Source organism: Parasteatoda tepidariorum, chromosome 2 (assembly GCF_982258835.1).
Source record: "Parasteatoda tepidariorum strain Cologne lab strain chromosome 2, Ptep-v5.0, whole genome shotgun sequence".
NCBI lineage: Eukaryota > Metazoa > Arthropoda > Arachnida > Araneae > Theridiidae > Parasteatoda > Parasteatoda tepidariorum.
Window position 1 is genome coordinate 20,234,172 of NC_141756.1, and position 12,375 is coordinate 20,246,546.

At 28.4% G+C, this 12,375-nt stretch overlaps 1 protein-coding gene across 2 annotated transcripts in view; it reads left to right on the forward strand.

Moving 5' to 3' along the window:
• Positions 1-12,375, forward strand: part of Dhc64C (dynein heavy chain, cytoplasmic) — a 105,990-nt gene that overhangs the window by 93,156 nt on the left and 459 nt on the right. For both annotated transcript variants that reach the window (XM_087156950.1, XM_087156951.1), the window contains exons 83-90: positions 631-734; positions 1,565-1,800; positions 5,597-5,720; positions 6,867-7,009; positions 9,628-9,738; positions 9,820-9,883; positions 11,285-11,381; positions 11,479-11,509. In XM_087156950.1, coding sequence (XP_087013076.1) covers positions 631-734; positions 1,565-1,800; positions 5,597-5,720; positions 6,867-7,009; positions 9,628-9,738; positions 9,820-9,883; positions 11,285-11,381; positions 11,479-11,509 — 910 coding nt within the window. The remainder of the gene's footprint in view (positions 1-630; positions 735-1,564; positions 1,801-5,596; positions 5,721-6,866; positions 7,010-9,627; positions 9,739-9,819; positions 9,884-11,284; positions 11,382-11,478; positions 11,510-12,375) is intronic.

Here is a 12,375-nt window from a genome sequence, read left to right on the forward strand (position 1 = left end):
TTCAATTGTTCAAATATCATGAAAATAAAAACATATATAAATGTCATTTTTTTAATACTTCATATTTATACCCTGTCTTTCGGCACTAAAATACTATTTTTTAATTGAAACCCCAGAGGCAAACTTAATTAGAGGTGAATCTGTAGAAATTCTGAACAAAACTTTTGACAAATTTTGAGTCTCGAATGTTTGCCAAATTCGTGTATCTATTTATTTCATATAAACGCTAACTCTGAGGAAACTATGGTGGTTTGATTTGAAACACATTTTACAAAACAAAAAAATTACTCGTCAACGTATTAAATATTCAGTCAGGATTTCAAAATATTCTTAGAAGTTTCCCCAAAAATGATAGTGTATACATACCAACTATAATGTCTATGCCTTTAAAGCTTCTATATTTTTTTTTTCCTTAATGACCTGGGTAAAATGTATAGCTTGAGTCTTACATTTTTCCACTTCCATTCCTTTTTAATCACCTTAAAAAATGTTACTTTAAATTTATTAAAATATTTTATGTTTATACTCACATAGTAATAAGAATTCAAAATACAAAATCCTAATATTCAATTATTATATAAATCAAAATGTATTAAACATTTTATTGTAAATTATTAATTTTGTTTTCAGGCGGGACCAATTCTTACATTGGATAGAGAATCTCTCAGAACGACAGTCACCTTCTTGGTTAGGATTACCAAATAATGCAGAAAAAATGTTATTACTCACTGGAGGTAGCTGTTCAATTCAATTGATTTGTATCTTTTAGTTTATAATAATATTTTTATTGGGTTCAGAAAGTAATATTTTTTTTTATGAAAATGAAACACTATTCTCTTAAAGTAAATAAATATTTCATTGAATTATATATTGTCCATTCTGTTCCAATACCTTTTGCCATTGTTCTGGCAGTAACATGTTTCCATGTTTGTAAACTCATATCTTTTGTAGTATCTTCTCCATACTCATTGGATAATTTTACTTGCTTGAACTTTCTTTTGTCAATTCGATAGTAAGCAAAATATGCCCAATTTACTGCTTTTCGCTTTCCATGTTCGAAAAAACTCCAACTAAAAACTGTGTAAAATCAATTGAATTTTTTCACAAACAAGCATCGCTATCAGCTGTCAAAAATGATTTTGTGAGTTAAATGTGAAATTGGTCATGAAAGAATACAATTACGTCCTCTGTTGGGAAATAAAAACATAGTTACTTTCTGAACAACCCAATAATACTTCTATTCTTCAATAAAATACTTATGCTTCTCTAATTTCGATATTTATGTTTCTGTCTCTAAGGAATGATTTGTAAAATATAAGTTTTTTAGTAAAATATAAATACTTGTAAAATATTTTATTTAAAAACTTAATTTACCTCAAAAGACTATGAAGATGATAATAAACATATTTTGTTGTTCAACAGGTATGCATTCTGGCTAAAAAATAATGAATTTTGCTTGATCTTTTGCTTTAAAATTTATATGTTATTAACTAAAAACAAAATATCCTGAGGAACATATATCATTCTTGAAATTTGACACTATTTCTTTTAAAATCTATTTAAGGGACTCAGTTAATAGCCAAGCTTTTGAAAATGCAACTTCTGGAGGATGATGATGAGGTTGTCTATTCTGCTGATGAATCAGAAGCAACACGAAAAGCTGATGGTCGACCAGCCTGGATGATAACTCTTCACAACTCTACTGCAACATGGCTGCGACTGGTTCCACAGAATTTGCCATCTCTGAAAAGAACCGTAGAAAACATCAAAGATCCTATGTACAGATATTTCGAGAGAGAGGTGATAAACTTTTCTTTACAAATACATTTATCATCATTTATCAAATTTAAGTCATGACTTTTTAATCTGTTCAATTTGCACAGATTCCATTGTAGTTCGGTTTCTTTTTTCGATTGCCCTTTCAATGGTTATTGCTACAAAATTCCGCATGATTTTAAAAAGCCCAATTTTTAATACGATATTATGATGCATGAATTTTGAATTTGTGTAATCACTTTTCACTATATATATATATATATATATATATAATTTTTTTGAAAAGTTTTTTTTTCAATCAAAAAGTATTTTTTTGATTGAAAATTATCATATTTGCCACAAACTTGACTAAATGGATCATCATATATGACAATTAAGTCACTGAAAGCAACTATTTTGTTCATTTTTTTCTGTGGCAACCCTGGACTGTCAATGTACAGGTGTACTACCTATTAGTGTCGCAGATCTAGCAGGCCTATTATTTGGGGAAAATATTCCCTAAAAGCAGGGCTGATTGTTCTCCGGAAAAATTCCGGATTTCCGGACATTTCGCTAACAGTGATCCGGAAGTTTCCGGAGATCGGAGGTCCAGGCGTTTAAAAAAATCATTGATCACAGAAGTTTCCGAAAATCAAATTTTCAAAGGTGGAACTTAAAAACACAGTTTATTTTATTTGTTTGTAAGGGAGAGCCAGAGATATACTTTATAAGCTTATATTCATGGTTAATATTCATTTTTTTTTATCAGTAAGTAGTTGTTATAATCATAAACTCAAGAAAGAAAGACATATTTGTAAATTTTAATTTCTTCTCCAGGTCATCTAGGTATGTGTAAGTGGTACAGGTATGTGTAAAATTTTAAAAATATTTTAATCACACTAAGAAATATTGAGAAAAAGGAAGAAAAATCTTGTTTTAATTTTTTTCAATTTAAACTTTTTTTTTAACTCAAGAAATTTTCCGGAATTTTGACCAAGGCTCACAATCACCCCTGCTAAAAGGGATGTTGCAAAAAAATATGGTGCAGGATGAACAAAAACTACTGCTATTGTGTCAAAAACAGCAGATGTTTAAAATACTTCAACTGTTGAATCTCTTCAGAAACAAATGTATGCTGTAGCTACTGATGGCAGCAATCATACAGTTGCGCAACTTTATCTTATAGTTGTCTTTCTTCGACACAAAAGCCAGTAAAGTCAAGGTATCGCTGCTTGCAGCGCCAAATTTAGATGCACCATGTTAGTGTCGAATTATTGTTTAGTTTATTATTGTATAATAAAATAGTTAGTCAAGATTTAAAAAAGGGTTTTCTGTAATTCTTTCCAAAATAAAATTTTTTTTAAAAATATGTACAAAATTGACTAGTGTATTTTTAAAGGTTTTCTAAATTTAGTTTTTAATTTTGTGTAAAAATGTCCTCTAATAACACTATGTCAAGTAAAACACTAGCTCAGAATTGTAAGGTCATGCAGATTACAATGTTGGCAAGTATGAGTATTGCTTTTCGATAATACTAAGCAATACTAAAAAGTGTATCAGTGCTTTGAAAAAGCTTTTAATAAATTATTATTTTCGACAGCTTCGTTATTTATAACTATTACTGGTTTTAAACCCTCTGATGCAAATGGATAACTCTAATAGAACATTTTACCACTTCTGCTGAGCAGTGTTTTCTTGCTGCATGATATGACAGGGTTCCCACGGTTCTTGAGAGTCCTTGAAAGTCCTTGAATTTTTTTTGCTAAATTTAGGTCCTTGAAAGTGCTTGAAAAACGTCTCAGGTCCTTGAAAAACTTGATAGGTCCTTAAATTTGTCCAATACTGCCGGCGGCCCTTTTTATAAAACACCCGCGGATCTTTCTCGTTCTTTCTGTTTTGTTCCCGAGGTCTCTCACGTGGTTTTTAACGCCACCGTTTCTAACCGGGCCTAGCGTCTTGGTGTCTGCCAAGCGCACGGAGCACAGCAGACAATCAATGCGTTCGGGGCGAGACTCCACTTCATCTTCTGTCGCATCTGCTTAGATCTTCTTTTTCCTTATCGAAACTGGAATACTCTCGAATTTCGTAACAATATGTACCTTGTAGTTTTCAATAAATTTGCCGTTTTACCATCCGCACTTGTCCTTACGTTTGCGTCATTTCAAAACTTTATTGTAAAGCGTATTCGCAAAGGCATGGCTTCGTATTTGTGTTATGTAGTTTAGACTAGTTATGCCTGGGAAGTGCTATTTTAATCCCCAATGGATGGATAATCAAGCTTATAAAGAATGGATTTTATCGATGCCCGAAAAGAAGTTCAGAGCCAAGTGCCGATTATGCATGAAGGAGATCGATATCGCAAAAATGGAAGAATCTGCTCTGAAATCACACGTGAAAGAAAGGTAAAACAAAAAAGCAGTCTCATGCCCCGAGTTCTCTTTTTCCAAAGACATCATCATCTAATTCATCTGGTGTAAATACTCCTTCAACATCGTGTGCCCCAAGTGAAACAGAAACTTTAGTGGCCGAGGTAACATTGTCTTCTTATCTGGTCAAAAGGAGAAATTCTCTGGAGTCTGAAGTGCATCACTAGTAATTATTCATGTAACTCCTGTGAAGGGATTAGTAAATTGTTCTCCAAAATGTTTGCTGATAGCTGTATAGCGAGACAATTTTTTTGTAGTGCCACAAAGTGAGCCTATCTGGGCTCCTTTGGATTGGCACTATACTTCAAAGGGATTCTTATAAATGAGCTGAAGAATGTTGATTGCTACACTGTACTCTTTGATGAGATGTTAAATCAGTCTCTACAATCTAAGATGGACATTATGGTCAGGAATTGATAATAAAGTTAGCACTAAGTATCTTACCTCCCAATTTATGGGTCATGGAACTGCAGAAAATATTTTGTCCTCTTTTTACAAATGCATGGATGATGGTTGAAAGCTCTCTAAATTACTTCAATTATCCATGGATGGACCCTATGTCAATTGGAAATTCTATTAGAAGCTTCAGTGTGAATTAAGAGAGAAATATTCCCACCAGGTCATATTCATTGGCAGTTGTGGATTACACATAACGAATAATGCTTTTAAACATGGTGAAAATGGGATATGTTCCTTCTAATTTTTATTTTCAGAAAGAATTGTTGCTGCATAACATTTAGAGAAGGTTGTGTAAATTATGGATGAATAATTTCAGAAACGATGTTTAATAGAGGAGAGGAAGGGGTTATGGAATAGTCATGGAATATGGAATACCTAAGATTTAGCTCTGTCTTTCATGCAGCCTTCACATGGAAATACACAGGATTAAAGGATTTCACCATTAACACCTCATTACCATTAGTTATAGATTGTGCTGAAAATGATTTTGTGAATTAATATCTAAAACCAGTAGGGTTGTTTTTAAAAAAATATAAATTTTAGTCCATAGTACATATACTCTCTTCTCTCTATATAGGCAAAGCATTTAGGTATTATATTTGAAATTAATTATTGCCACAACAAGCATTGTTGCTTCTAGTAAAATAGAAGAGAATAATTTTTAAAATTGGTCTTAGATTAAGGTCCTTGAAAATTTTGTTGAGGTCCTTGAAAAGTCCTGGAAAGTCCTTGAATTTCAATCTCATTACAGAGTGGGAACCCTGTATGAGAAAACTAGTTTTGAAAAGTGGAGGACAATGCAGATAGAAATGTTATTTTCTATGTGTGTGATTACCCAAAGGTTTATGTCAATGAAATTCAAATTTATAGTAGTTTTATAAAATGTTACTTTTATTATAAGCATTAATCTTTTCTTGGTTTCTAATATTTTTATTATTTTTTAATTTAATTTACAGGTGAATGCTGCTGTAAAATTATTACAAACTGTTCGTCGTGACTTAGAAGATGCAATTATGATATGTAAAGGGGAGAAAAAACAAACCAACTTCCATCGTTCAATGATTAGTGATCTTGCAAAAGGTAGACAATTTTTATTTTCATCTAACCCTAACCATTTCAATGTTTAGATTAAAGATCTATTATTATTATATCTTTAAATTAGAGATTAATTATTAATTAGAGGTTTATTAGTTTTTTTTCTTCAAAGTTTTGAAAATTAAATTAGATAATTAAAAATGTTGAACTTAATTGTTTGAGCTTAATTGTAAAGATATATTAAAGAAGTGAGAACTTTTGAGCAATTTCTTTCTGATCAAATCTAAATTAATTATATGTAAATTTAGTTATTTAATACAGATTTTAAATAGAATAATATAAATTGTAACAATTTATTTTAAAACTATTTTCTGCTTATCACATGCAGTAATAAGTACTGGATGTTGATAAAAATTTTAGATTACTTTCTATTAAGTAATTTTAAATTGTATCTATTCATACGCGTAACGAAAGTCGTTGCAAAAAAATGTTGACTGTGATCTAAATTTGTTTTTTTTTTTAATCAAAATTAAGTTATTTGATAATTTTTAAATAATTAGAGTAATAGAAACAATAAAGATTTTAAACTATTTTTTATTTATTATGCAGCAATAAATATTAGGTGATAGCAAAAAATGTCAGTTTACTGCTTATGTGATAATTTAAAATTTATTTGTATACATAAGAAAGGTCTTAAAGAATTGATGAAAGTGGCAGTAATTAAAACCTATGCTTTTTTTTTTTAAATGGATCCAAATGTATTGTGTCAATGCTAAATAGAATATTTAATTATTTTTCATCCTTATCACAAAATTTACAAATTCTGTTTCTATTTTTGAATAAAATAAAAACAATTAGGAGAGGAAAAAATCACGAAGCTGTAACCAAATGCCCCAGATATGATTGGGCGAACGTCAGATAATTGTGTATGTCAAGTAATTCAAATTTTAAATATAGGATTTTTTTTTATAATTATGTAACACAGAAACTATTTGACTGATTTCGTTCGAATTTCACACTATACAAGATTTTAATGAATATTCCACTTCATTAAAGTAACTCATTTATAAATAATAGAAATGAAAAATACATAATTTTAGGCAAGTTTTTATTTGTAATTAAATTCAAGTCTCGTTATAATAAAAGAACATAAAATAAGAATTTTTATGAAATGTTAAAATTGTTTTGCAGGTATTCTTCCCTCTCACTGGCGTTGTTACACTGTTCCATCTGGTTGTACAGTCATTCAGTGGATTACTGACTTTTCTGACAGAGTCAAACAATTACAGAAAGTTTCAACTGCTTCGATATCAGGAGGGACGGCAGCCTTAAAGGTATTTTATATAAATCCTAATTTGACAGGGTGCGTAGCATTTTTAAAAAGTGCTAAAAGGTGCTTAATTTTCCCTTTTTGAAAATGAGATTTTTTTCTTTACCATGTCTATTTTCACCACGTATTCTGCAAAAGCGTGGTTTTCACTTCTATTCAACGTTTTCACAAATCATTCCAGCACTTTACGGTGTACCATCGTTTCGTAGCGTATGAAAGCGCCAATCATTTTACATGTTTGATGAAATACTTGTCGGTCCGCATGTGCATATACTGTGCTAGATTCAGTGGGAATTATTCTTGCACTATCATGTGCAAGTCTGCTGTATTTTGCAAGAGATTTTTATTTTCAGGCTTCATTCTCCTCCCTCTGAAATCGAATCAAAAAATCTCTCTATCTCTTGATGGTGGCTAATGTAATCAAGAAAGAGTTCTTGTCAGAAACTAGTTATTTTATCATGATCGTGTAAAGTCTTTGAAAATTATTTTGCGTTTTCTTAATGTATATAATGCTTAAAAATATTTTTTTAAGTGCCTAAAAAGTACTTAAAAGGTGCTTATGTTTTGTTGAAAGATTTGGCTACGCACCCTGTTTAAATGCATTTCAATAGTTATATTATTTCTGTGTAGTTCTTGTTTTATTCATTTTGTCATAGTAATGAAAATATCATTTTCAGGGTCATAAACTTTAGCCTCTATATTTAATTCTTACTCTCTGTGTAATTAAATTTAATTCTTATTATTTATACATTAAAAAAGACACCTTAAAATACAAAAAAAGATTTGTATTTTAAGGTGTCAATCATGTCAAATTTGATGTTTTCGAAGTAATGCCTGATGACAAAAAAAATTGTATCTCGACCTTCATTCTTACAAGAATTGCAAACATTACTCCTTCGTGCGTGAGCTCTTAAGCCTAAGCATTATTTAGGTCCAACATAGTATTGACAGTCTATGATTGGCAGAAAGTCAAAAATTACTTTTACCAAAAAGACATAAAACAAAATTTTCTCTTTAAAATTAGCAAGGAATGCATCAACAAGATATCTTTACCTTGCAAGGTATCTTTTAATTTCTTTGCAAAATCTCAGAGTTGTAGATATGTATTTTTTTTAAACAAAAGGCCTATAAAACCCGTTTTATAGAAAATTTTGCCAACAATCAAAAGGAAAAGATAAATATTTATAAATAAATAGCTGAATCAGTTTATAAATAATTTTACATAGCTTTGTGTAATATTGTGTTATTCCTTGACTGGTTAAATATTGGACGAGTATCTGCCAGGTATAAGTTAATGTAGTTAAATATGTATTTGCTGAATTCCAAAATATGCCTTATATTAAAATTAAATACTATTGTGAGTATCCTTTTGTGGCTTCTATTCTAGAAAATATTGTAATTTTATTTATTATATAAGTTTATGTCTGATCTGGTTATTCGTACATAAATTGATTTATGATAATCAAAGATGCTGAGGGGTTTAAATGTTTGGTTTTTACTTAGATATTTTCTTTCATCATTACAGAGAATTTTTTCTCAAAGAGAAACTTGACTATGAGTGAGACACTCTTCCATTTGAGTGACGAACATTTTTTTTCCTCAATGCCTTTAATTTTGCATTGTTTTTAATTAAAATAAAAATTTCTAGTTTTTACTAAATGTTTTCACTGTCTAAAAATATAAAGTAGTAAAGTCGTATTGTACTCTATTTTAAAATTGCAGTTATTGGCGATTATTATTTTATTTCAATAAGTTGTAAAAATAGTTTAAATGTAGTGGTTATTTGCTAATTTTCGATAGCATAGTTTTGGTACTTAAAACTTAGTCGTTTCGAAGTGCTTATATCATATTTTTATTTTATCCAATAATCTTTTAAAACTGCAAATACATGATAGTTTGAATTTAGAGACTGTTTACTAATAATTTAGTATTGACTTTTTTCAGTTTTTTGGTCATCTTATGAAAAAGAAACTCAGCATGTAATTTTTTTTCTAAATATGCCAAATTGCTGATTGAAAAATTATGTAAAAAAATAAACTCGTGATTATTTTTTAGAGTTAAATTGTTTTCTCCTGTACATCTAATTACAGTGAAAGCATTGTTTTTTATTTCTTATATGTTTATTTCATTTATTGCAAAATCAAAAGAACTTTTAAATAACCGTTTACTTTAAGTTATGATTTAATATTATTTTGATTGCTGTTTCCAGATTACAATGTATTATATTTTTCTATATCATTTTTTTTGTATGCATTTACTCTCTCTGTTATGGAGAATTAAGGAAATATGCTACATGAAACAAAATTTTCAGAGCAGTGGATTGTATTAGTTTTTTAGGCCTTTGATTCTTCCCTTAAAAATAGTCTAGTGTAATGCATTAAACCAAAAAAAAAGTTCTAATTTTTTTGTATAAAGTACTGATTTTTATTTTGAACCCCTGGGAAGCCTGTCACCAATTACATTATTCTCTTTTGCTACCCTAATCTTGACAAATTGAGTTCGCTTGCCGCAATTTCAAAACTGCTATACTTGTATTACTTTCAATAAAAGACTGTTCATATAAGTTATCCAAATGGTAAAAAAATATAATTGATTTATTCGTTCATTATTCTTAATTTTCAGAACTTACATGTGTGGCTAGGTGGTTTGTTTAATCCTGAAGCTTATATAACTGCTACTCGTCAGTATGTTGCACAAGCAAATGGCTGGTCTCTTGAAGAATTAGCAATGGAGGTAACATATTAATTATATTTGTTACTTACTTTACTTTGTTGTATTCTTATATTTGAATCGACTAATAATTATGCTTTGCAGGTTAAAATAGCAAATAAAGATGAAAAACCAGCAGATCTTGATGAATGCAGCTTTGGTGTTACAGGTAATTATTGAAAACTTTATTTTTAGCAGGTTTAACTTTATATAAATACTGAATCATACGTGATTAAGTGGATCCGTATGTGTTGTCATTAGAAATTGGTTTGTACATCAGAAACTCTTACTAAGAATTTGGAATATTCTGATTTAAAATCAGAAAACTATTAAAAATAGAAATCTACTTATTTTATGAAGAGAAAAAAAAATTTTGTTTTGGTATGCATATTCCAAGATTTGTTTACATCTCTTTTCTTTACATCTATCATTTTAATAAAAAATTGCCCTTTTTTTTCAATTTTGGAATGCTATATAATTTTTTCTGTTCCATACTTCCTCTTTTAATAAAATTGAGGGGTTTTTTTTTTCAAATTGTAAAATATTAGAACAAGTACTTTGATCTATTTAAAAATTTATACTGACTAAAGTGGTGTTTCTACTTGAGGTGATAGCATATTGCCATCTTGCTTTTGGGCCCATCTCAAAAAGTGGGAACAATTAAATTAACAGCTTCTGATTCTGAATTATATCAATCTTTATATTATATGCACTAATTATGCAATATACTTTTAAATAAAATTAACTCTATAATAACTTTTGTAATTGAATTTTAGAAGAAAGTATTTTTAACTATAAATTTATAAAATAAAAAAAAACTATTGAACAGTCCTGCATATACTATGTAAGAAAATATTATTTTGTGACTCAAATATTTCATAAAAAGATAGGAAAATACTTAATACTTATTTAACCATCCTTAAAAAAAATTATTTAAGTACTTCTGTCTTACTTTTTTGAACATGCAACTAAACACTCAATTTGTTTTTTTGAAAAATTTTCACAGTAAAATATAAGTGCCATTTAACAAGTAACCATCTTATTTGAACTTTATAGTCATTTTTATTTGTAAACATCGAAACATCATTAAAAAAAGTTGTCATTTTGATTTTTAAAAAATATTATTACGTATTTGTTGAAAACTTTTGCAATGAGGTATGTTAATATGTGCCACTAGATGAAATCATAAATTTTCTTTAAAATTTGACTGTGAATTAAATTTAAACTTAATTGTAGAATTACCTTAAACTTTAGGTCTTTGTTATGCTTTCTCCTTTTGTACACTGCCCTTTTAAACCAGCGTTTGTACATGGGAGAAATCCGAATTTCTGGCACTTATATATTAAGCATCAAAAACTGATTTCTGGTGGAAATTTGCATCAATTTTTATAGAATAATCACATAATTTTATAAACTTGTCTTTGATTATTTTAAATATTCCAATGAATTGATTCTATTTGAATTGTTGAGATTAGTGATAAATATAAAATTTAGTAATAAATCATCTTAACATTTTATATTTTTGCTTCAATTTAATTTACATAAACTAATTCATAGAAATATTTATTAGGATTGAAACTCCAAGGAGCAGAATGCTTTGATAGCAAACTACATTTAACTCTCACTATTTCTACTGATTTGCCCTTGACAACAATACGATGGATAAAGTAAGTTGAAAATGACAAAGAATGTTACATTTTAAATTTGTGTTCTTATCATTTTTCTAAAGTAATAATTATAAAAATTTCCTTTTTTTTTTAATAGAAAAACTGAAACAAAATCAGCATTACCAGAGGTATAGTATGATTTTTTACTTATTTCTAATTAATAATAGTTTGTTATTGTTATGAATTCATTTTTGCATCAATGATTCTTAACATATTATTTTAATAAATAATTTTACACTTAAAAAAAAGCATTTTATATTTATCATTTGTATAAAACATTAAAATGAATTATCAAACATGTAAGTTTAAAATAAACACTTATTATAAATAACTATAATTTGAATTGTAGAACAGAAAACTTTTAAAACTGATAAGGCTCCATGTTCACTAAAATCTTAATTTGACATTTTAAATTGGATTTAACTTGCCCATACTTAACTGGGATTCTAAGTTTTAATAAAAGAATTGGTGAGAAATTCATTTAAAACTAAGTTCTTTTTATCCTGGTTTATTTTAATATAAATGTGCCTGTATACAGTGTGTGTAGCAATAATAATACTGCTCTGTTTTTTGCAATTAATTTTACAGATGGTAAAAAATTCAAACATTTTCGGAGCTATTGCGAAAAGAAAAAGCATCTTTAGCTCTTTCTTGTACTATATGCAGTTAAATGAATTTATAATTGCCATATTATCATTAATTCTAAATTTCATGCAAGGATTTACATAATTCTTTCTAACTATGGTACAAAAGAATCATGATGGTGTTAATTTTAACGCATAATTATATTTTTCACCATTTTAAACTGCACCCAATGTGACCAGTCTATCTAATGATTACTTTCTAAGCAACTTTTAATAGAAAAATAAATTTTTATAGCAAATAAAAATTACCTGTGTTTATTGTTTCGAAATAAGAAAAAAAATATTGAAAAAGAAACAAAAATACTGCAATAAACACATATATATAATTTGTAAATTGGCATAAGTACTTA